The following is a 27766-nucleotide window of genomic DNA, read 5'->3' on the forward strand; positions in this document are numbered from 1 at the left end:
AGTGAAAGTCCGTACAAATCAATTTGAAAAATTGTTTCTCGTATGTACTAAAGCTGAACATATATATTAATTATAATCTAGAAATTCCATTCTGAGATACAGGCCCACTTGAAAAATATGCAATAAAAGCATTAACTAGAATGCAAGAATGTTCATCACAGTATTTATTCATAATAGACACAAACTAGAACAACACCAACATCCATCAATAATATCATAAAGTATAGTATGTTCATACAAAAGGGTATTATAAAATAATAAACTAAGTACTGAGTACTGACATAAGTAACATGGATGAATCTTGAAAACACAAAAGTGGACAAAGGAGGCCATATATTAAATGATATACTGTGTTTCTTATATTAATTTTAAAACAAGTAAAACCTACTCATAATATTACCAGTGAGAAAGGTGATTAACTTTGAAGATACAGATAGATGTAGTAAGTAAGTAACTGAAAGAGGTTAAGGAAAGGCTTCTAGGGTGTTAATTGTTTTGTTATCAGTATGGTAATTAACAGATCCTTTCATTTGATAAAAATTTGCTTATGATATGTACTTCTGTATGTATGTATATATGATAGCCTTCAGGTAAAAACAAAGTTTATCATGAGAATAAAAGTTATTCATTGATTTTATAATTAAAACTATAAAGGATAACTTCCTCCAGAGTAAATTACAAAACACTTTGAAATAAAAAGATTATTCAAACTCTACTGATACTCATTTTAAAAGTCTAGTTTAGACTTTATCCTCTAGAAATGGGGAAACACTAAAAGTCTAGTTTATACCCTAGTTCTCAATCTGAGGCTGTGGGCTATGGGCAGCCATGGAGATGTTATTTACCTGTGGCATGTGAATTAATATGTAAACAGAGGGCCGGGCACGGTGGCTTTCCCCTGTAATCCCAGCATTTTGGGAGGCCGAGGCAGGCAGATCACAAGGTCAGCAGTTCGAGACCAGCCTGACCAACATGGTGAAACCCCATCTCTACTAAAAATACAAAAATTAGATGGGCGTGGTGGCACACACCTGTAGTCCCAGCTACTTGGGAAGCTGAGGCAGGTGAATCACTTGAACCCAAGAGGCAGAAGTTGCAGTAAGCTGAGATCATGCCACTGCACTGCAGCCTAGGTGACAGAGCCAGATTCCGTCTCAAAAAAAAAAAAAGTGTGTATATATATGTATATATATATATATATATACATATATATACATATATATATGTAAACTGAGTATTACCTCTAGCAAATGAATATATTTAATTCACATTACTTTTTAATGCATTGAGAATTTACTGTGGTTAATGCAAACTTACTTAAAATGTTTGAATTTATAGTAGCTTTTTTCTATTAGGTATTTTGCCAACCAATAGCTACCAAAAATAATATCATACTGCAGATGTTTATGAACAATTTTCACTTTAAAAAAGTTTCCCCATACATGAACAAAGATTGGAATCAATGGTTTAGATGATGTATTTGGATATAGATCATTAAATTAATGATCTTTTAAATTCCTTCTTATTTGTATGATTATCTAATTAAGAAAATACATATTTCAAATGATATAAGCAATCAAAATAATGTTTTAGGTTGATAAATCTTTAAGAACAGGCTATGCTTCAATATCCATAGAGAAATATATTGAGAATAAGATGCAAAAGTGCAGGGATTTCAACTTGTCACTGGATGATCAATCTCCCTTAATACTATTTAAGTGTTATCAGATAACAGATGCTTAGTGTTTGGCAGAGCTAAATTTTTAACTGGTGAAATAGATAACAATAATTCTAATATTTCTTATGTGACTCACAATAGAATCTGTGCTGGTTTCAGAATCTCTACAATAGTGACCAGGGTGTATTAGCCACAGAATACTGAATATAGGCTTTCCTTGTGCTATTGGCATTGTTAGTCACATTTCATGCCAAAGAAATGCTCATATCCTAGGGAAGGAATTTTCAAGAGTGCATAGTATGAATAATGCCTATGACATACTTTATTCCTTCCATGTGTTACTCTTGCAGACCATCACCCTTTTAGTCTTTTACTCATCTGAATACTTAAAAAAATCAAAGATTAAAAAAAGTGGTAACCTTGTCTTAGGCAATAATAAACCACTTACGAATTATTGCTAAGTATATGCTGTAAACATGTGTGATCTTGTAACAAAATCAAAGGATATGCTTGCATTACATAATCTTGTAGTAGTGTTTCTCTTAGGAATATTACTCTCTAAGGAACATTATTTCCTTACTTAATCATCTGTTTGTAAATAATACTAATTATAATAATGCCACTATTTGCCAGACACTTTACATGCATCATTTCTAATCCACAAGATGAAACATTAAAGTTTACCATATTATTGATAAAAAGTATATAAATTAAGTACCGGCCTTAAAAAATTATATAACTTCTAAGTGCTTGAGATTGGAATTATACTCCAATCTGAGTCCAAATCCTAAATTTATTTTTTTTGTATCTATTCCCTCACCTTTTTGTAACGATGGTTGAGTATATTAAGTCCTGCAAGTACAACTTTCGACAGAATCATTTATTTTCTTTCCAAATGAATGAAAATGATTTATTGTTTCTTCAATTCAGTACTGATATGTAAGATAGCAGTTTTATGACTCAAAAATCTCTCTTGCTGCTTCCCAGTTATAACTCAATCCGGTTATAATCAAAGCAATTGCCAAAAGTGAGTTGGTGGAGGCCTAGATACGTACATATAGAGAAATATATATACAGAAGCAAAGATGCCATTTTAAAACGTAGCTCCATCACATTTCAGAAAGTTTTGCAAAAATATTGTTGCCTACAGAAAAAGATTAAATAAGAAGGATGACTGACTAGTAACAGGAGATCTGGATAGTAAATTAAATGATAGTTATTTGCTAATATTCTTACATATTGGAAAGAGAATATGAGGATTTCCACTTGCAATCAAATATACAAGCGGCTAAACCCAAATTTAAACACCGATGTATATATTGTAGGTGCTACAGATCCATTTTTCCAAACAGGACATAAACGAACAAAAAGAACCACTTCTGTATGCAAGAAATTTAGCACTAATTTGACCAGCATGAGTTGTATTAATTAATTCAAGGAATTTGCAGCAAGAAAAATAACTAGTCCTTGCAAATGATTTCAACACCATGAATCTTGTTCTGTGAAAAGTGGAGGGAAAGTTCGGGAAATGAAACTCAGTATCCAATTTTGTCAAGAATAAGAAAAAGGGCAGGATATTGCCACTTAAGTGTACATAACCATTTCTTTTTTAAGTATCAAAGCACCAACTGTGGTAACATGGCAATGATGAAAATGATGACCAATCACTTTTGGAATTGTTACAGTTTGTTAGATATCACAAAACTACTAATTCAATATTGTATGAGCCATAAACAAGCTGTTCCAACTTTTGAACAAATCCCCGCTTCCCTACCCCTGCCACTGCCCACATTGGATCTCTTATACTTGCTGACATAAAAACTTCCATCTGAGTTGCTCCCCTGCTGTCTCCTTCTTCCCTGTTGATCTAATACCTTCCCTGAATCTGGCCTTTTGTCAGATAGTTCTCTGCTGGATTCCTCACCAGGATGCATGCAGCAAACCTCTCTCTAAAAGTGCTCTCAGTTGATCTGGACATCTGAATTGTAAACTAAAAGAAACATCTTACCAATAAATCATGGTTATTTACTGTTCAGATAGCACTATTTGTAAGTAAATCACGTCATGGGTGAGAGTGGCTTTCATAGATTGGTTCTGGTACCCTGATCATAATTTTTCCTTACGTGAAATGCATCCAGGGATCCAAAAGAATTGCTAAAACTCAAATTATTTGTGTTGAAGCATATAAGAAACACATCTTGAAATTTTGGTCAAGTTGTTTACTGATTTGCTTGGAAAATACCTAATCTCTAGTTCTCGGTAGTTTGTCGTAAATATAATTATAATAATAATGATTTTTTTTTAAAAAAGCTACTTCCCTTTAATGCGTGCCTGCCTTGTGCAAGAATAAGAATACAGATCATTAAGCCACATTTTATATGTGAGAAAACCCAGTGTGAGAGAAGTAAAGCAACATTCAGAAAATCTCAAAGAAAATCTAAATGCATCTGGTTCATAAATTGTCTTAATTCTTCTATGATGATAATGAACAAATAGTTAAGGGATGGAGTAGTGCGCGGAAATTGAAACTAGGGTAATTTAAACAAGGCTAACTAAGTAATAAGTGGAGGTAACTCTTCTCTCTATTGGCCATATTCCATTTTCTGTCTATCTACAGCAAGTGCTGTATATTTCAGGAGAAGGCTCCTGCCATTCCTTGTAGTGCTTGATGCTGCGCCCCAAAATAGATGAAACTAACTGCTGATGCAAACAAGATGTACAGCCCAACCTCTTGCTCACCAGCAGAAGTGTTTAACAATGGGTCTCAAACTATATTTTTGAAAGGCACATTGACAAAACATCAGCTGTAGTGATGTTTTAAAAAATTAAATCAATTTTTTTTTATTTTCTATGTTGGTGCTTCTAATTCCACCATTTTAAGCATCTTTATGAGGAAACCTGAAAAGCCATTTATTAGGAGAGCAATAAATTCAATTTAGCTAGTCAATTTGAATTCCTCCTTAATTGAATTTGATAAAATACATAAATAAATACTTTCCTTGGAGAGACAACACAATTGCATGATATAAACATTACATTACTAAGTATGCTTGTGTGCTTGTACAGCAACAGCTCCATTCTTCAATATTTATTCCCCAAACTACATTTAACTATCGTAATAGGCTTCATTAGATGGCTTTGCTTCCATTCTATTTTCTGCTCTCATTTTCACATTTTGTTCTACTCCACATATATCTGAGTACCAGTCTTTACATTTCACTTCCCTAAAACACTTTAATGGCACTGGATTTCCAATCAGATGATTACAACTCCTTAACATGGCATAAAAAATCCCCTGAGATTTGGCCCTGGCCAGCTTTTCCAGTTTCATGCACCATGATACAGTGTGTATCAGAGGCTATAAGAGGAAACAGTGACTAAAGTTTGGACTCCCACACAATTGATATTTTGCCTCTGTGCCTTTGTTCATGCTTGGTCCTTATGTCCATCTCAGCTACAGTTAAAAGAAAACCTATTCAAAAATGCCAAGCCCAAATTGCCTAACCCAAATTATTAATATTTGTGCCTCAAATAATAGGAAATTAATTGATGTACATTAATCCAGAGGCAGGGCAGTTTCTTAAGTTGATTGCTCACTACTGCTCTTTTGTGAGAGTGAAAAAGAATGCTTCCTGAAAGGCTCATGAAAACCTTCTGATATGGTTTGACTGTGTCCCCACTCAAATGTCATCTTGAATTTATAGCTCCCATAATCCCCACATGTTTTGGGAGGGACCTGGTGGGAGGTAATTGAATCATGGAGGCGGGTTTTTCCTGTGATAGTCTCGTGATAGTAAAAACATCTCATGAGATTTGATGGTTTTATAAAGGGCAGTTCCCCTGCACTTGCTCTCTTGCCTGCCACCGTGTAAGATGTGCCTTCATTCCTCCTTCACCTTCCACCATGATTGTAAGGCCTCCCTGGCCATGTAGAACTGTAAGTACTTTATACCTCTTTTTCTTTATAGATTACCAGGTCTTGGATATTTCTTCATAACAGTATGAAAATGAACTAATACACCTTCCTTGAAATTATTTAGTCAGAATTAGGTCACATGTCCTCTCCTAAGCCAATTGTTCACAAGGAAGACATGGCCTTTACATCATTAAGGCCTATCTGTTATTCTGTGTTTAATTATCAAATGATATTGGTGTTCCTTAATGTGGAAAAGCATAATTGATATCAGGAACTCGATATTTATGTATAGCTTTACTTGTTTAAATTTTTTTAAAAATCCATAATTCTATTAAAATCATTAACATCTTACCAAATAAAACTAATTGAAATTTGCATGTAGCTTAAAGGTTAGATAGATATTGTTTTGACATTTCTGTTAAGCATGGATGCAGATCCTCATGGCCCAGCAACCTCTAACTGAAATATGCATCATTGGTAAAAAGGTCAACTACAACAAAAAATAACATTAAAAAAAACAAGAATGAGAAACAATGCATAATGTTCATTAGCACAGAACACATATCCTATTGGATCCAAAGACACAGTGAAAAGTCTCTCTCAGCAATGAAGGGCATTCCTTGGTCACCCAATAGAGCAGCCCAAGCTTCTATCATCTGCGGTTAACTTTGGTCCATTTTCCTTTGTGGCCATATCTGGGAGGGGCATTGACACTTTCCCCTTCTGAAGGAATCAAGGCGCTAGCATCCCTTTGATTTTGATGTAAATTTAGGGAATTGGGGATTGCCTTAGGAATTAAATATCTCAGGTTCTCATCTGTGAGATTTAAATTTATTCATTTCAATGTGGTTATCTTAAAAACCTCAATAGGCTTCCAATATATTTGCTTTGGGTTTATTTGGTTGGCTAGAAATCACATCCAAAGATTATATGTAGCTTTGGAGTGTAGGAATTTTTGTTGCCTCACCGCAAGCTTTTGTACACTAATCACTCTCTAGTTAACAAAGTGATGGCTTTAAACTGAGATAAATTAAAACCTGGAATATGATTCTGTCCTTTAGCCTGAATCCCAGAGACTTCTTCAACAGGAATCGTTTCTCAAAAATTACCTAGAGATGTTTTTAAGAAACAAAGTCTAATCCACTTTCTGAGATAAATTAATTAAATAAGAATTTCAGGGGCTGGCAACAAAGCATGATTATTCTTTAAAAAGCAATAAGCAGCCAAAGTTGAAATCACTGTGTTAACCAGAGGTATTGCAAGAGGTTTGAGTTTAGATTTATCTTTTACTTATCTCAGAGGATAAGTAATTTTTTTCCTTTGAGAATTCTTCTGCCTTTCCACCCCAGAATATCAGATCTTAAATTTGTATTACAGACTATTTTCCACAATGCAAAAAATCAAATTATCCATCTTGTAGTCAATTTGGATAGCAATGACAGGGAGAAATGGCATCTATTATTAAAACCATCCTTTTGTTGGTTCCTTGTGTCCTGAACTTGGGTCTATCTTGAAAAATTTCATTGATGGCCATTAGAATAGATCAACACACTGCCACATGCTGACATTTTTCTAACAAGTTCCTTAAGATACTGCTCTTATTTCAAATGTAGAATGTCATAATTTAACCAAATATTGATTTTTTCTTTTCAGTTTTCTACCCAAGAATGGTAGTCTTTCAGGAATTCAATTCTACACATTAAGGTGTATCAATTCCAGCAATCCAGTCCTGGTACTAGATTTTTAAATAATCTTCTCAGTTGTAAATCAGAGAAATTATTAGTTTGGTGCAAAAGTAATTGCCAGTAAAAGTAATGGCAAAAATGCAATTACCTTTGCACCAACCATAAATCTAGTTAACTTAGGTAGAAAAGGATTTTAGTAGATGAATAATTGGTAGTTCGCAAAATCTGTGAGAATCCTCGGGAGTCGCTGTCAGAGAGGAACAAAAGAAGGTGAGGCTCAAGAAGGATCTTGCCCCTGGAACAACCTATGGAATGTGATATTGCTGGTGCCATGACCACTGATTATCTGTGAATTAGACAACATGCATTTGGGGGGGTACCAATTCTTGTTTCCCTTTCCAGTGGTCTTGGTTATGTCCTGCCTTTTATCATTTTCTGATGTCATTGCTCTTCCTTCTCCTTAGGAAAAAAAAATGTACCTGGGAAAGATCTGATGTAAATAATTAATTTCAGTGATGGTTCTGGGTTACTCTAGTTCAGCTGTACCAGTTAAAACGTTGAAATACTTTTTCACCAGTTGAGTTAAATAATCACTGTCCAAGCACCATAACTATCCTACCAGCACCTAAGCTGCTCCAGATCCCATAATGCACCACTGCTAAATACATGATGGTTCACTGGTCAGGGATCCCTTAGGATCCTGTTCTGAAAAGCACTCCTTAGAATGGATCAGAGCTTACGCTTTACCAAGGGTTAAATATTTTGAATAACACTCCTGCTCTCATTTGATCGAACTTTTGGCATTAGGGGCTTTATATTAGGTTCATAAATTATCCAGGATAACTCAGACTGTAAGTGCTGGCCCAGGATTTGAAATCTAGCAGTCTCATTCCAGAGGCAAAGCGCTTAAAATTGTATTGATTTATTTCAGAGAAGTTTAACTCCAATTAAGTGATTTCCTTCATAGTGTTCACAAATGAAGAGGTGGGTGGTGTTGGGGAGAACAGAGAAAGGACTCAGGAAAGGTCCTAGTGACCCTAAATCATTCCTATTGTGCACATGCGGTGTCCACGGCTAACCCTGCCATGGCTGGGTATCCTCAGGACAAGCACATATTTGGAAGCTGTTTTAAAATTCTTACTTATAGAGTTCCATGTTTCATATTTAAACATAAAATAAATAAATCAATAGTAACAAAAATAACCATCAGCTATTGAACCATCTCAGGTTAAACTAGTAGAGTAACTAAAATTACGGCATGAAAATAAAACAGAAATATACTGTTCCATTATAATGAAATCAATAAATGAAATAAGTAGTTTTCTTTTTGCATCTTTAATCTCTAGGAGTTGTGTGGGGTAGGGAGGGGATCTCCTTGATTCAAATAAAGAATTAAGCAGTGAAGAATAACAATCTCTTTGACAAGCAGAAAAAATATCCCACTAAGGGGATAATTTTCTTCACAGGAGAATAGGTGAGCCTGACAGTTGTTTTAGATTTACTGCCTGTCTTGGTCTGAAAAGAATATTAACAATAGAGTTAAAGCCCAATAAGTCATAGGAGAAACTTTAAAAATGGCACGTAGAAGCCTTAAGGCAAAATATGTTTACTTCCTAATGTACTGAGCATGGGAGGCATGGTGAATTTAAACTTCTAAGACAGAGGAATTATATCCAACCATGTAGGCCTCCCTGAGACTTGCGGTGATGAAAGGCATGCATGGAATATAATAAAAGGAGGATGAATCAGGTTTTTTAAAAAGAAGGATTATGTAAAGCAATCCATGGTTTTATGGAAATGTAGGCAACTGAGAGTGAAAATATGCTGAAAAGCATTTGGAAAAATTGAGAGGGATCACCAGAATGTATATTTTTATGCAGGTTAAACATATGCCACTCAAACAGGCACACACAGCAAATGTTTATTACATTTTTTTGGTACATATCAACAAACTGGTCCACAAATAGGCTCTGTAGAACTACAGAATTTCTATCTTCTCTGGAAGTCCATTTTCTCTGAAAAAGAGGGCCCTGTATTTGGCAACAAATAGGAATAAAATTGGATGGTTCCAGAAATGGAAAAATGTCTAATTTTTAAAGCTTACCAAAATCTATACATGAATGCTTAGATATCTCCAGAAAATAGATTTATAAGATAGTAAGAAAATATTTCAAATCCATTAGTATAACATGAGAACCCTTGCAAAAAGGTGTTTGCTGATAACACAGGTATAATCCAGGCCATATTATAAAGATGCTGATATCTAAAAACTTAGAGAAAATTGATGATGTATTAGTCCATTTTCACTGATAAAGATATACCTGAGACTGAGCAATTTACAAATGAAAGAGGTTTATTGGACTTACAGTTCCACATGGCTGGGGAGGCCTCATAATCATGGCAGAAGGCAAGGAGGAGCAAGTCACATCTTACGTGGATGGCAGCAGGCAAAGAGAGAGCTTGTGCAGAGAAACTCTCATGTTTGAAACCATCAGATCTTGTGAGACCCATTCACTATCATGAGAACAGCATGGGAAAGACCTGCCCCCATGATTCAGTCATCTCCCACCGGGTCCCTCCCACAACACAAGGGAATTATGGGAGCTACAAAATGAGATTTGGGTAGGAACAAAGAGCCAGACTATATCAGATGATAATAACTTAATCATCAGTTTTTGATGACAGCAAAATTAATGTCATGACAATTGCATATATGTGGTTATTTTATATTGCACTAAAAGGAAGATAATCTACCTGAATTCTGAGTACTGTGAATTAAAAATATATATATTTCACTACATTTCTAGCACTCTTCAAGAAAGATATAATGTCTGTATCTTGTCATGAACTATCTGGCATTAGTAGAGGTAAATTTAGTTTTGTGGCAAAGTTATATTTCATCAACATTTCCCAGCACTTAGGAAAAATGTGCTTGAATATCATGTCTTGCACTGATTTCACTCTTACAAAACAAATGATAATTTGGTTTATCAATATTGCCTTATTAGAGGACTGGGTCAAGATGATGGATGAAGCACACTAACTAGGAAAGTAGGTATTCTGAACAAGTGATACAAACATTTCTAGTCATGGGAGGCTGGTCCTTTCTCCTAATAGTATAAATATTATTATCACTTGCCAAATTCCAGTGTAAATAAACTTTGCAGCTCTGAAAGAAATAGTGCATAAGAATAACCCAAAATATATGCAAAATAAAAAAATAAGGCAAGAATGGCTCTAACAACTACTAAGCTGGTACTGTAAAATGAGCAACAGTCAAATAATCAAGAGTCTAGAGATAGACCAAAAATTATATTTTAAAAGCTTGCATCTAAAACCAAAGGTTAAATAATAGATTTTAAAATACATAATATTTGGGAAATTAGTTATACATGATTCATTGAAGGAGGGATTAATCCATGAATTATATGAAAAGAAGTTCCAGATGATTTAAAGAACTACTTGAAAAAAAAAAAAGAAAACAAACTATAACACATTAGAAAGAAAACCAAGAAGTCACAAAGAGGGAAGGGGAATGATAGCTCTAAATACTTTAAGCGAGGGGGTGGTATTTGAAAATATTACAAAAGACACAATAGATGGACTGAAGAAATTATTTCCAATATATGTAAAAGGAAAACTTTTAATACTACTGATATGATAAAATTAATATGAATTGATTAAAAAGGGACAAATCAATGAAAACAGGTAAGAGCTATAATAGGTCATAGTAGAACTGGAAATGAAAATATCAAATAAATATATAAGAAATATTCAACAGTCATAAGAAAATGTAAATTAAAATGATATATAAATACAAATATAAAAGTAAATTCTTCTCATTCCTGGTAAATATCTATGCCATGGAAGACTTAACAATGAAGTAAGAAACACAGGCATACATAGTATTATAAATAACACATGTTTAAAGCACCACCAGCAAAAGCAGCTGATTCTAAGTTAGGCATGTACATTGCTGTGACAGGAGGTAACATTTCAAGTCAGAATAATTTAAGGGAAATTCTGTATTCCTAAATAACAAATGATAAGGTGTCTGGGAAAAAGTTAATTGCTACAACTGCATAGATTGTTATATGAAACTATAGACAAACACCTGCAAAGAACTGAAGAAGATTGCAGTATCTCATAAGTCACAATGGTCCTAAGGAAGGAATGAGATTGAGGAAAACACATTAAAGGGCTATATTCAAAGCTCCTCAAATATTTCCTCTTCTATACATAGTCATTCATTAGACAGTGGTATCTTTATCTGTTGTATTAGTCATTTCTCACTCTGCTCATAAAGACATACCTGAGCCTGAGTAATTTATAAAAGAATGAGGTTTAATTGATTCACAGTTCTTCAGGGCTGGGAGGCCTCAGGAAACTTACAATTATGGCAAAAGGGGAAGTAAACATGTCCTTCTTCACATGGCAGCAGTAAGGAGAGGTGCTGAGTGAAGGAGGGGAAAAGACCCTTATAAAACCGTCAGATCCTGTGAGAACTCACTTACTATAATGATGACAGTATGAATCCAGGTAACCACCCCCATGATTCAATTATCTCTCACCAGGTCCCTCCCATGACATGTGGGGATTAGGGTAACTACAATTCAAGATGAGATTTGGGTGGGGATACAGCCATACCATATCATCTGTGTTGCATTAACCTCTATGAGCTTCTAAAATGCATGGGAAATACTGTGTTCTTAGGCCTATGATACCACCCCCTCTACTGCTTTTAGAGAGAATGATCATTAGCCTTCATAATATTCTCAGAAGAGTTAACACAAAGGTTTAGTACCACTGTTTTAAAGATAACAATACTTTTAATATTTTTATACTTCTATTATACTCAGAACTACTTTATAAAACCTTTATTGTAGCATTTTCACATTACTTGGCACATATTAGAAAATGAATACATGTTTCTTAAATGAACACTTCAATATATTATATAACATATGCCATATTCCTCAAATATTATTCCCTTCCCTCCTCTCCATAACTTGTATTCTAAAATCCAGAGTAGCAGCAAGAATATTATTTTCACTACTGGCAAAAAAAATATACTATGCCAATATCACAAGCATACAGGCAGCTATGTATCTGCATAACATTTCAATTCATCTATGATCACTTGTTTTTACAACTTTAAAATACATAGCGCAAAAGTTGTACTAATGAAAGTAGAGAGTAGAATGATGCTCACTTAAGATTACTTATTATCATGTTAAAAGAACTCTATAGTCATATTTGCCTAGTTCAAAGCATATATTTAATTTTATGTTATTGTATTTTGAGTAAAAAAAATTAAGCAAAGTGCTTTTGAGCTGTCAATCTATGCTTAGCAGGCAAAGTGGGGACACAACGTCAAAACAATATCATTTTACTTTAATTCAATTACTTAATTTGGTGGTTTAGTGACTTTACTTAATGGTAATAATGTCTCATCTTGCTTTGCTTTATTTTGGTAGTAACAGAGACTTTTCTTTGTCCAGAGTAAAAAATAGTGTAAAATACCCATTTTCTTTTAAAAACCAGCAGAAAAAGAGCCACAAAATTTAAACATTTATAAAACTTCACCAAACAGACGAGTTTAATTATCTTAAACTTAAAACAATTTGTTAAAAAATAAATTAGAGTTTATGTTTTCTTTTTATGTATGGACAGGTGCTCTCTAACTAGAAAAATAAAACAGGTATTTTACAATCTTAACTATTCTGAAAACAAAACACGCATTTATGAAGAAGGGTAGATGTTTATCACCATGGCATTGACTATACAGTTAAAAGCAGATAAAAGAACAGGAATAATTGTGCTAACCTTTCTCACTACTTATTCTTTTATGTGGGGGCAGGGTTGTGTGTGGTGTATTTGAGGAAGACAGACAGAAAGAATAAGGGGAGAATGCAAATGGTGACAACATAAAAATAGAAAAGTGTGTCAGGATAAGTTGGTTTGTGTCTGGGATTCAAATTTCTGAATTTAAATTGCAGATAGACCTGAATATATGTCAAGTTGAACTATTCTGCCTCTTTTTATTCCCCAGTCCCCTCACCTATGCATGTATTATGACAAGAACTGGAACTGAAGCCAATTACTTGATATTTAGCAATGCTTTGTATTGTTAGGAGTCTTCTTATTTTATTTCACTAAGCAGGTTGTAACGCTTTAAGGTAATTCTGATTTTAAATAGTCCATAGTGTAGCATGCTCATAAAATATTCTATGTGGATGATTGTTACGCCCTACCAACAAATGGCAAAATATAGCCTGTGATCGTGTCTGTAGAAATAAGCATGTACCTTTTAAATTATTGTTACTATTATTTTATTTTTAAACTAGAAGTTGATTGTACTCTCTTCTCCATTCAGACTGGTCATTTACTCAAGTAAGTGCATTACATATTGTGCTCCTGGGATACTGGCCTTTGGATAGTGTTTTTTTATTCATTATTTTCTACATAGCCAATGTGCAGTTCGGTCTTTTCACTAATATTCACATTTGTTTTCTCCAGTTTTGATTACCTGTCTCTCTTCCATTAATGTATCCAAATCTGCTCTGTTTTGAAGCCTAGAAGAAGTCTCATTTCATAAACATTCTCTGAATGTGCCTGTCCAGGGTGGTTTTCTCTCCTCTTCTCAGGCATAGTTCTTAAGATTTTAACCACTCATCTTGGCATTTAACTTTCACTAGTCTATTGCACATCCTATACTGATCTCTTTGTACTTTTATATTTCTATCATTTGGTTGTTACTTTTTTTTTTTTTGCAAGCCAGACTATTATTCTGTCCAAACCATAATTTCTTAGGGGAAGGAAACCATGGTTTATAGTTGTTTTGCAATTCCCAAAGCCTACTCTTGATTACAGAGTAGATGCTTTGTAAAAAAAGTGAACTCATGTTGAATAAAATACAATGACTAATAATAATTTAGTGCATATGTCTACTTTCAAATCCTGATCTTTCTCTAGTAAGGAATTAAGATGACTTGGTCACATCTTATCTAATTGGCAGCACAGATGGACTGTTCCTGGAGGGAGAATATTATCAAAAGAGCAAGAAACATTACCTAGTCACAGTATGACCTATGCGTGAGTCCAGTCAGAGCAAATTATTTCTCTCGCTTTCTCCTAAATAGGGGACTGTTGCCTCCCTGCTTACTGGAACATCCACTTGGTAATATTCTAGTCTCTGCAGAGCTAACATGTCTAAAAATAATCTCTTGATCCCAGTCACAAAATTACTCCACTTTCAATCTTTTAGATTCCAATAAATGACATCATCATATTTATAATTCCTCTGTCCTAAGCCTTAGGAGTCATCACACAGTCCTAACATCAAAAACCTCTAAATAAATCTTCAAAATGTTAAGTAGAACCACTTGAAATTCTCTTTTTATAAATAAAAACTAGTTAAATGCCAGCCATGTCATGGTTTACCCTGATGCATCTAGAATAAGACTTCCCATCACCTTCAATATTCCCAAGCTAGTCCCAGACATCATCATCTCTTAGAAAAAATATTAACTGCTTTATTGGGATATAAGTCACATAGAACACAGTTTACCCACTTGGAAGGGAACAATTTATTGTTTTTCATTATATTCACAGAGTTGGGCAATCATCACTGGAATCTAATTTGGAATGTTTTTGTCACCCCCAAAAGAAACACATATGATTTAGTGGTCACTCTTCATTCTTCTCCACCCTCTTCCTCATGCTTAGCAACAACTAATCGACTTTCTGCTACAGATTTGCCTATTCTGTGCATTTCATATAAATGAAATCATACAATATGTAATTTTTTGTTTCTAACTTCTTTCACTTAGCAAAAAGTTTTCAAGGTTCATCTAGGTTATTTCATGTATCAGGACTTCATTCCTTTTTATTGCTGAATATTCCAGAATATGCATATGCCATTTTAATTTATCCCTTCATTGGTTAATGAACTTTTTAGTTGTTTCTGCCTTTTGGCTATTATGAATAATGCTGTTACAAACTTTAATTCACGTACAAGATTTTGCATGTACATATGTTTTCATTTCTCTTGGATATAGACCTAGAAGTAGAAATGCTCAGTAATATAGTAAATATATGTTGAACTTGTTGAGAAACTGCCACGTTCTTTTCAAAGAGACAGTACCCCTTCACATTTCCGCAAGCTACGTATGAGAGCAGGAATTTTTTCACATCTTTGACAACACTTGTTATTGTCTATATTTTATATTTTTTCACCATAGCAGGTATGAAATCTTATCTCACTGCTGTTCTGATTTTCATCTTCCTAATAACTAGTGATAGTGAGTACCTTTTTCTGTGCCTATCAGCCATTCTTCTTTGGAGAAAGGCCTATTCCTGCCCTTCATTAATTTTTAATTACACTGTTGTGGTTCTTTTTACATGCTGGGTATAAAGTCCTTGTCATAGAAATTATCTGCAATTTTCTCACATTCTGTGGATTCACATCACTTTCTTCATAGTGTCATTTGCAGCACAAAAGTTTTGATTTTTAAGAAGGCCAAATTATTTTGTTTCACTTTTTGGTTGGGCTTTTGTGTCTGAAAAGGATTCGCTTTACCCAAGGTCACAAAGATTTACTTCTAAATTTTCTTCTAAGAGTTGTATAGATTTAGTTCTTGCAATTAAGTCTACGATCTCTATGTCCCATTTAGAGGTAATTTTTGTGCAAAGTGTGGATCCAACTTCAGTCTTCTATTATCCCATTATCCCAGCATCATTTGTTGAAAAGATTATTCTTCCCCTATTGAATTATCTCAGCAACCTGCCAAAAAAAATCAACTAGCCATAAAAATAAGGTTTTATTTCTGAACATTCAATTATATTCCATTGTTACATATGTCTACCCTTTTGCCAATACCCATACAGCTGTGTAGTCAGTTTTGAAATTGGGAGGTGTAGGTCTGTCCGCTTTGTTCTCTTTCAGGATTGTTCTGGCAACTTTGAAACTCTTGTGTTTCCATACGAATTTTAGGATTAGCCTGTGGCTTTTTGAAAATAATCAAGCTGGGGTTTTGATAGGGACTGCATTGAATCTGTGCGTCAATTTGGGGAATCTGCAATCATCTTTTTTTTTTGATATTTCTTTTTTTATTATACGTTAAGTTTTAGGGTACATGTGCACAATGTGCAGGTTTGTTACATATGTATACATGTGCCATGTTGTTGTGCTGCATCAATTAATTCTTCATTTAACATTAGGTATATCTCCTAATGCTATGCCTCCCCCCTCTCCCCACCCCACAACAGGCCCCGGTGTGTGATGTTCCCCTTCCTGTGTCCATGGGTTCTCATTGTTCAATTCCCACCTATGAGTGAGAACATGTAGTGTTTGGTTTTTTTGTCCTTGTGATAGTTTGCTGAGAATGATGGTTTCCAGCTTCATCCATGTCCCTACAAAGGACATGAACTCATCATTTTTATGGCTGCATAGTATTCCATGGTGTGTATGTGCCACATTTTCTTAATCCAGTCTATCATTGTTGGACACTTGGGTTGGTTCCAAGTCTTTGCTATTGTGAATAGTGCCGCAATAAATATCCGTGTGCATGTGTCTTTATAGCAGCATGATTTATAATCCTTTGGGTATGTACCCAGTAATGGGATGGCTGGGTCAAATGGTATTTCTAGTTCTAGATCCCTGAGGAATCGCCACACTGACTTCCACAATGGTTGAACTAGTTTACAGTCCCACCAACAGTGTAAAAGTGTTCCTATTTCTCCACATCCTCTCCAGCACCTGTTGTTTCCTGACTTTTTAATGATGGCCATTCTAATTGGTGTGAGATGGTATCCTATTGTGGTTTTGATTTGCATTTCTCTGATGGCCAGTGATGATGAGCATTTTTTCATGTGTCTTTTGGCTACATAAATGTCTTCTTTTGAGAACTGTCTGTTCATATCCTTTGCCCACTTTTTGATGGGGTTGTTTTTTTCTTCTAAATTTGTTTGAGTTCATTGTAGATTCTGGATATCAGCCCTTTGTCAGATGAGTAGATTGCAAAAATTTTCTCCCATACTGTAGGTTGCCTGTTCACTCTGATGGTAGTTTCTTTTGCTGTGCAGAAGCTCTTTAGTTTACTTAGATCCCATTTGTCAATTTTGGCTTTTGTTGCCATTGCTTTTGGTGTTTTAGACATGAAGTCCTTGCCCATGCCTATGTCCTGAATGGTATTGCCTAGGTTTTCTTCTAGGGTTTTTATGGTTTTAGGTCTAACATGTAAGTCTTTAATCCATCTTGAATTAATTTTTGTATAAGCTGTAAGGAAGGGATCCAGTTTCAGCTTTCTACATATGGCTAGCCAGTTTTCCCAGCACCATTTATTAAATAGGGAATCCTTTCCCCATTTCTTGTTTTTGTCAGGTTTGTGAAAGATCAGATAGTTGTAGATATGTGGCATTATTTCTGAGGGCTCTGTTCTGTTCCATTTATCTATATCTCTGTTTTGGTACCAGTACCACGCTGTTTTGGTTACTGTAGGCTTGTAGTATAGTTTGAAGTTAGGTAGCATGATGCCTCCAGCTTTGTTCTTTTGGCTTAGGATTGACTTGGCGATGTGAGCTCTTTTGTGGTTCCATATGAACTTTAAAGTAGTTTTTTCCAATTCTGTGAAGAAATTCATTGGTAGCTTGATGGGGATGGCATTGAATCTATAAATTACCTTGGGCAGTATGGCCATTTTCACGATATTGACTCTTCCAACCCATGAGCGTGGAATGTTCTTCCATTTGTTTGTATCCTCTTTTATTTCATTGAGCAGTGGTTTGTAGTTCTCCTTGAAGAGGTCCTTCACACCCCTTGTAAGTTGGATTCCTAGGTATTTTATTCTCTTTGAAGCAATTGTGATGTCCCTTCTGTTTGTTAGTTTTCCTTCTAACAGTCAGGACCCTCAGCTGCAGGTCTGTTGGAGTTTGCTGGAGGTCCACTCCGGACCACGTTTGCCTGGGTATCAGCAGCAGAGGCTGCAGAACAGCAGATATTGGTGAATAGCAAATGTTGCTGCCAGATCGTTCTTCTGGAAGTTTTGTCTCAGAGGAGTACCTGGCCGTGTGAAGTCTCAGTCTGTCCCTACTGGCTGGTGCCTCCCAGTTAGGCTACTCAGGTGTCAGGGACCCACTTGAGGAGGCAATCTGTCCATTCTCAGATCTCCAGCTGCATGCTGGGAGAACCACTACTCTCTTCAAAGCTGTCAGACAGGGACATTTAAGTCTGCAGAGTTTTCTGCTACCTTTTGATTGGCTATGCCCTGCCCCCAGAGGTGGAGTCTATAGAGGCAGGCAGGCCTCCTTGTGCTGCAGTGGGCCCCACCCAGTTCGAGCTTCCCAGCCGCTTTGTTTACCTACTCAAGCCTCGGCAATGGTGGGCACCCCTCCCACAGGCTGGCTGACGCCTTGCAGTTTGATCTCAGACTGCTGTGCTAGCAATGAGCGAGGCTCCATAGGCTTAGGACCCTCTGAGGCAGGTGCAGGATATAATCTCCTGGTGTGCCATTTGCTAAGACTGTTGGAAAAGCGCAGTATTAGGGTGGGAGTGACCCGATTTTCCAGGTGCCGTCTGTCACCCCTTTCTTTGACTAGGAAAGGGAATTCCCTGACCCCTTGCCCTTCCTGGGTGAGGCGATGCCTTGCCCTGCTTTGGCTCACACTTGGTGCACTGCACCCACAGTCCTGCACCCACCATCCAACACTCCCCAGTGAGATGAACCCGGCAGCTCAGTTGGAAATGCAGAAATCACCCGTCTTCTGCATCACTCACGCTGGGAGCTGTAGACTGGAGCTGTTCCTATTTGGCCATCTTGGCTCCACCCCCATCATTATGTTTTACATGGACTTTTTAATGCCCTCCCAAATGATCTCACTTCAGTCCTCGTCCCCCAAATCTATTTTGCATATAGAACCCAAGTGATTATTTGAAAACTTAAGTCAGATCATCTCATCATCTCATGCCTTTCTGTTTCATTCAGAATTAAATCTAAAGTCCTTACCAAGGTTCTATGGTCTCACATTTACTTTTCCCCTGCTATTACTCTGATTCCATCTTTTACAATGTCCCCTTTCACTCACTCATTTCAACTACACCTAACTTATCATCAATCATCCCATGCATGATCCACCTCAGATAACGTTATACTCTCTTTGTTCACTCTACCTATATTGTTCTTTCTTATAGACCTTTCACTTCCTTCAGGTCTCAGGTATAATGTCATATTATTGGACCCATGATCTTATATCTGGAGCCATGCCCATTTGATAGTCCTTAGTAAGTGGAAAAAAAACATACATTTATTTAATACCTACCGTGTGTCTGACACAATGTTAGGTGCTCTAAAAGTGTTTGTTAGTCTTTCAGAGTTAAAGAACTAAGACTTTATGCAGTTTAATTTTTCTATCATTCCTACATGGAGGAAATATAGAATCAACATTCAAACTGAAATCCGCCTTGATCCTTTCATTTAAGATGTCATTTCTCCATCAACTTTAATTTCTGATCTGCTTTTTCTTCAGAGCGCTTACCACTGCCTGACATATAATATGTACCATATAATATTATATATATTTTCTAAGTATGATCTTCTCCCAACATAATGTAAGTTTCATGAAAACAAGAATTTGGTTATGTTCAGTATTTTATTCTCAGTTCTTAGAAGAGTGCCTGTCACATACGGAATATTCAATAAATGTCTGTTGAAAGAGGAAGCATATATCTTAAAAACATCTAATGGCTACAGATAAAATAGCCAAATTTAGCAGGGGTCCATTAGATAATGGTGCATGCAAATAACACATAATTAAAACTTTTCTTGTCCTTTTATGTTCAATATTTTATATTATTCAATCAGTATGTTCACTATAAAGGACATGCCAAATGATTTTGAAGGCAGACTAACATAACTCATTCTTAATTGAATGAGCCTTTTTAAAATCTTATTTTCAACCAGTCAAAAATACTAATGTCTTGTAATAATTACCAGTCCTGGCAAACAATAAAATTTAGATAGCCATGATCTAAAATCAGATAATCACTGACATCTTATAAATAGCATTCTAAACTGAAAAGCCAAAAAGGATTTAACTTGTTCACAATTCTATTTTTAACTCTACATGATGTAGAACATGCCGCTGGACAAGTCATTTATCTTTTCTAACCTTAGGTTGTGTTTCCTTAAAACAAAGCTAATACAACTTGTTGCTATGTATAGTTTCTTGTGCATTTGGCAGTGTGGAGAAAGGTGACATAATTCTAAACACAGTTTAATTTTTTACTTGAGAATTGCCACTCCAATGAAAACAATTCCTGTGGTGTAAAGCTTTCAATGCTAGTAGAAAGAAACACATTAATAGTGTAAGAATGAAAAATAACCAAAATGTAAATGCATGGGCAGCAGTACGTTAAAGTGGAAATGATTGGAAGGCAGACAGACTTCAGTTTTAACATTGACTCTGCATTTCCTCCATGTGAGAATGATAGAAAAATTAAACTGCATAAAGCCTTAGTTCTTTATCTCTAAAATAATAATAGACATTTTTAGAGCACCTAATACTGTGTCAGACATATGGTAGGTATTGAATAAACCGATGGTTTTCCCCCTTACTAAGGACTATCAAATGGGCATGGTACCAGGTATAAGATCATGGGTCTGATGAAAAGATAATTGAAACTATATTACAATATGAAGCATGTGTAATAACTTCTGAAATTAGTAGCATTTCCATTGTTATTTTTTAAATTAACTGATATTCTCCATAATATAATCACATCAAGGAAATGACTTTATTACAAAATGGAATATTTTTAAAAGATGAAAAAAGCGCAAGGTCTTTGAAGTTCTCAAATAAATTTGGAACCAAGACAGCTATTCAATATCTTTTTGCCTTTTACATATTCTTTATAGATTATTTTTTAATCCCAAAAAGCACATGTGGTCCTCAATCTAAACCCTGACAATCAAAAATGACAACTTGAGGAGTATGTTTCCACCCTTTTGTGCGTGGTCATATAAACATTTACATATAACTTTTAATTTTTCGTTTACAACTACTTTATATGTATACCGAAACACTTGAAAGAAAACCTTTGTATCAACAGAGGTAAATCAAATAATGATAACTATATTTTAGTATCCAAACCAAGAAAGACTGCTAATAAAAACTGTGTTTGAAAGGCAATTCTCAGAGTGAACAGGCAACCTACAAAATGGGAGAAAATTTTCGCAATCTACTCATCTGACAAAGGGCTAATATCTAGAATCTACAATGAGCTCAAGCAAATTTACAAGAAAAAAACAAACAACCCCATCAAAAAGTGGGCGAAGGACATGAACAGACACTTCTCAAAAGACATTTATGCAGCCAAAAAACACATGCAAAAACGCTCATCATCACTGGCCATCAGAGAAATGCAAATCAAAACCACAATGAGATACCATCTCACACCAGTTAGAATGGCCATCATTTAAAAGTCAGGAAACAACAGGTGCTGGAGAGGTTGTGGAGAAATAGGAACACTTTTACACTGTTGGTGGGACTGTAAACTAGTTCAACCATTGTGGAAGTCAGTGTGGTGATTCCTCAGGGATCTAGAACTAGAAATACCATTTGACCCAGCCATCCCATTACTGGGTACATACCCAAAGGATTATAAATCATGCTGCTATAAAGACACATGCACATGGATATTTATTGCGGCACTATTCACAATAGCAGACTTGAAACCAACCCAAATGTCCAACAACGATAGACTGGATTAAGAAAATGGGGCACATACACACCATGGAATACTATGCAGCCATAAAGAATGATGAGTTCATGTCCTTTGTAGGGACATGGATGAAACTGGAAATCATCATTCTCAGTAAACTATTAAAAGGTCAAAAAACCAAACACCACATGTTCTCACTCATAGGCGGGAATTGAACAGTGAGAACACATGGACACAGGAAGGGGAACATCACACTCCGGGGACTGTTGTGGGGTGGGGGGAGGGGGGAGGGATAGCATTAGGAGATACACCTAATGCTAAACGACAAGTTAATGGGTGCAGCACACCAACATGGCACATGGATACATATGTAACAAACCTGCACATTGTGCACATGTACCCTAAAACTTAAAGTACAATAATATAAAAAAAAAAAAGAAAGGCAATTCTAAAGTGGGACTTTCCTGGGGAATCCAGGATATGTAGTCACAATAGACCAAACTCATTGCTGGTAGTTTGATAGTATTCCAGTATGCAATTATTGCATTATTTAGTCAATACTTTCTTAACTGATGTTCACTGAGGTTGTTTCTAGATCTAGGCCACTGCAAAAGACAAACAAACAAACAAAGAAGTTACATAATAAATACCCATTTTTGGTAATTATTTTCCTACAGAATAGAACCCTAAAATTACATTGCTGGGTCAGAGGGGTTATGCTTTAAAAGAAAAAAATAATATTGTCAGAGCTTATTCTAGAAATAATGTAACACTTTAGATCCCCTCTAATGACATTTGAGAGTGATCATTTGTCCACAAGGAAAATTCTATAATTATATGGAGTGATTTGATCCTCTCTTCTAATCAAATTATGTTTTTTGTAGTAATATTATGTTTCTTGCTGATATTTTAAATTGATAATTATTTTTTCTAAATTGTTGGCAGTCATTGTTTCATATGAATGCAAAATTATCTTATCTATTTTGTATCTAACCAGTTAGCTGGAAGTCCATAGGAAATGCCAAAATGCTGAACAGAGCTATATTAAATTCCACGAACATTTTGGAAACGGTGACATTTTGTTAATCAAATGATAAATTATATGTCTATATTTGTTTTATATTATTTAATAAAATTGTTATAGTTTTTTAATATAGACTGGCTCTCTGTGGTTGTCACTCTTCTATTTATTTTTTAAAATGTTATATTATCATGGTAAGAACACTTAACATGAGATATACCCTCAACACAAATTTTTAAGTGTACAATACAATATTGTTGACTATAGGTAGAATGTTGTATAGCAGATCCATAGAACTTATTCATCTTGTATAACTGAAACTTTATGCCCATGGATTAGTAGGTTTCCATTTCCCATGCCTCAAACCCTTGTAACCACCATTCCACTTTTTAATTCTATAAATTTGACGATTTTAGATACCTTGTATGAGTGGTCAGGTTTGGGGATTCTGTGACAGGCTTATTTCATGTAGCCTAATGTCTTCAAGGCTCATCTATCCTATTACACATTGCAGAATTTCCTTTTTAAGGCTGAATGGCATTCCATTTTATGTACATATTTTTAATTCATTTATCTGTCAATAGATTTCCCACATATTAGCTATTATGCATAATGCTGCAATTAACATGGTACTGCTAATATCTCTTTGAGATCCCAATTTAAATTCCTTTAGAAAATATCTAGAACTGGGCCTGCTAGATCATATGGTCTACTGTTAATTGTTTAAGGGAGGGACTTCCATACTGTTTTCCATAGTGGCTACACCATTTTGCGCTCCCAACAACAGGGTGCAAAAAGTCCAATTTCTCCACATCCTTGTTAACACTTCTCGTTTGTGTTTTTAAATATAAGTAATGCTAATAGGTATGAGGTAATATTTCATTGTGGTTTTGATTTGTATTTTCCTGATGATTAGTGGCATTGGACATTTTAAAAATATACATGTTGGCCATTTGTATGTCTTATTTAGAGAAATGCATATTCAAGTCTTTATCCTATTTTTAAATTGAGTTATTATTTTTAGGTATTGAATTGGAATATTGTCTTATATATTTTGGAGATTAATCCTTTATCAGTTGCACGGTTTGCAAATAGTTTCTCCCATTCTATAGGTTGCCTTTGCACTGGTGATTCGTTCCTCTGCTGTGCAAACGTTTTCTAGTTTGATGTAGTCTCACTTGTTTATTTTTGTTTTTGTTGCCTGTGCTTTTGGTGTTACATCCATGAAGTCATTGCCAAGACAAATGTGAAAATGTTTTTACCTATGCATTCTTCTAAGAGTTTTACAGTTACAATTCTTGCATTTATGTCTTTAATCCATTTTCAGTTGATTATTAAGTACAGTGCAAGGTAAGGGTCCAATTTTATTCTTGAATGTAGATATCCAATTTTCCAATGCTATTTTTGTAGAGATTAAATTAGTAAAACAACCCCATTTACAACATCACTAAAAAAAATAAAATACTTAGAATAAACATAGCTAAGGGGTAAAAGACTTGTTTACTGAAAACTACAAAACACCAATTAAAGAAATTAAAGAACACAAACAAATGAAAAGATATCTCATATTCACAGATTGGAAGACAATATTGTTAAAATGTCCCTATTACCCAATGAGACCTACAGATTCAATAAAACTTCTATTAAAATCCTAATGGTGCTTTTTTTCAGAAATAGAAGAAACAATTTTTTATGTCATATGGAACCATAAAAACTTACACATAACCAAATCAATCTGGAGAAAGAAGGATGAAGTTGGAGACATCACACCACCTGCTTTCAAAATACCTTACAAAGCTACAGTAATCAAAACAGTATGGTATTGCATAAAGACAATCAAATAGCGTAATAGAACACAATATAAAATACAGAAATAAATCCATGTATATATGATCAACTGATATTCAACAAGGGTGCCAAAAATAAGAGAACACTCTTATTTTTAACTATTATCATGTCCATTTCTAACTGTATACTATTTAGCTAGAGAAGCTGTTACATTTTGCATTTCTATCTTGACATTTGACATTTTAATATTAAAATATTAGCACAAAATATTAAATTATATTAATCTTTTAGCTAGTAATTATATAAATACTCTTGTTTGTGTATGTAATTATAATAAGCAAACACAGATATTCAGTTCCTTTTTCTAAGTTTATCCTTACTAGTTTATATTATTGTCTTGCATTATCTAAAACATCCCAGGTGGTACCAGTGGATGATGTCAGAAATTTTTGTCCTAATCTAGATTTTACCACTTAGTAGATGTTTCTAATTGGTTTCTGGTAAATCATTTGGTCACATTTAAGTATTTTTCATGTATTTTCCTTTTACTCAGAATTTTGCTTAGGATTTGCTACTAAGCTCTAGATAATGTATTATACCTGTGTTTCTATAATTCTACTTCAACTTCCTTATTTCATTTTTTAGAAAATTATTTCATTCTTTATATACAAAACAATCAGATTCATTCAATGTAATTTTACAAATATTATAAATGTACTTCTTAAAAAAATTTGCTGCTTTTCTGACAGTGCAATAATGTTTCATCATTAATTTAATTTGCACTTTTATGACCATTATATTATTTACTGTTTTCCCTTTTATTTTTTCATCAAAAATGAATGCAATTCTCTAGTCATCAAGATCTATTTCTCATGGATATTTTTACATAAATTAAACAAACAAATATCAACACTTAGTATTGTATATGAGCCAGAATATTTGGGTTCCAAGATGTGCTCTAACAGTGGTTAGACATGTGTCCTCAAGTAAATTATTTCTTCTTTCTAAGGTTCTGATTTTTAATCTATAAAATAAGAAGCTTGAGTAATAGATGGGATTTGGACAGAATTGGGTCTGAATTCTGGCTCCAATACTTACAAATTTCTATGTATTTGTGCAAGTTACTTATGCTTTATAAGCCTTTGTTGCCTTACCTATAAAATGGATTTAATAAACTTTAACTAAGATTTTCATTAAGATGAAATGAAATAATGCAGAAAAACACTTTAAGATAGTAAATAATCACTGCTTTAGCTATTAATGTACAGATTTCTATGAAAGTACCCAAATATAGAACTCCATGAATACATATGTCCAAATATGTGCCAAGCATGTTGCTATGTGGTTTCACATCTGTCAGGATATTTTCAGAAGATAATTATTTTTAGGCCGGTTTTTATGTTAAAAAAGTTAGCATGTGTCATGGGCTAAATGGCTATGTCCCTCAAAAATTCATAGGTTGAAATCCTAACCTCCAATGTGACGGTATTAGTAGGTTTCTTTGGGGAAGTAATTAGGTGTTGAGGGTCGAGCCCTTAGGAATTAGTACCCTTGTAAGAGCTTGCTCTCTATTCTCAGCCATGTGAGAATACAAGGAGAAGAGAGCTATTTTTGCAAACCAGGAAAGTACCCTCACCAGACACCAGATCAGCCAGGGACTTGATCTTGGACTTCCTACCCTCCAAAACTATGGGAAAATAAACGTTTGTTGTTTAAGCCACCCAACCCATGGTAATGCATTGAAGCAGTGTGAACTGAGAGCTCATCTAAACTATATTTCCTTTATAGTTACAATCTACAGTAAGTGATAGAACACGCTGCTGAATCTTTTAACTAAAAAGTTCATCTCTGCTTTTATTTGATGTTATAATCCTTCATATTGCATAATTTTTAAATTTGCCAATCAACATAATTAAATATTAGTCTATTAAATTTTTATCGCAGAAAGTACAATTCCTCCTGCAAGAGATCTATTTCTATTTTATCAACATAGTCTGAGTAGATCCAAGGCCTGAAAAAAAGAAAAGACAGACAGAGGATCTGGAATTTATTTTCCAAAAGCATATCAGGAAATTATTTAGTGACGGAATTCAGTGTATCTTTGCAAGAGAACTTGAAAACTTTAACTCAAATTTAATTTCTCATATAAGGTAAATATAAGTAATTTTTTGGGATTTCATTTATGCAGACATTTTAAAAACAAGGCAGGAAAGTTTTGTCTTGCAAGACATAATGAATTTCATTCATTTCTTTGAAGCTTTGGAATGGTTTCTATACCAATATTCCAATCTAATAACCTTGATTCAGTTCCTATGATAGCCTAAGAAAATAGAATCTGCGTGATACCTAAACTATATATAAAAACTTATAAGGAATGCTATGGTTTTGGAAAAGATGGTTGTTGTAAACTTTCTCAGTAAATTCACTGATAATTTATCTACAGATATTTCTAAGCCTTGTTCTATTAACTCTTGGTGGGCATTTATCTAATACAGTTTACAAAAATTAATTTTGATTATTGGTTTGTCTAACTTTTTGCTTTCTCTTTGAAATGTGCTAAATTCTACTTGCCTCTCTCTGTGTCAACAGACAGCACACAGCTTACCCTATGACATTTGTTAAGTTCCTGGAAATTTGTAACTAAACTATCAGCTGTTTTTAAAAATAATGTTGTCAGAGGATTGTGAAAGTGCATTAATTAAAAAACTAAGAGCTGAATTCATGTATATTTGTTCTTATAATAATACTATTCAAAAACCATATTAAAACTTAGATGCAATAGTGTATACCTTCTTTACCCACATATATTTTCATTTCTAAATGTACTGTATAATTATTTTTGAGTGGAAGATTTATAAATGTTAAGGACCAAAGAATAATCACAAAAAGCATATTTATTTTATGTTCTAATCCAGAAATTATTACTTGTTTTGAGAACTCCTCAGAAAACCTTGCATTT

At 34.5% G+C, this 27766-nt stretch overlaps 1 protein-coding gene across 1 annotated transcript in view; it reads right to left on the reverse strand.

The window, feature by feature from the left end:
* Positions 1-22495: 22495 nt before the first annotated feature.
* CNBD1 (cyclic nucleotide binding domain containing 1) overlaps positions 22496-27766 on the reverse strand; it is a 511334-nt gene continuing 506063 nt past the window's right edge. The window contains exon 11 of the mRNA XM_003268271.3: positions 22496-22603. Coding sequence (XP_003268319.1) covers positions 22596-22603 — 8 coding nt within the window. The 3' untranslated portion in view covers positions 22496-22595. The remainder of the gene's footprint in view (positions 22604-27766) is intronic.

This window comes from Nomascus leucogenys, chromosome 16, assembly GCF_006542625.1.
Source record: "Nomascus leucogenys isolate Asia chromosome 16, Asia_NLE_v1, whole genome shotgun sequence".
Classification (NCBI taxonomy): domain Eukaryota; kingdom Metazoa; phylum Chordata; class Mammalia; order Primates; family Hylobatidae; genus Nomascus; species Nomascus leucogenys.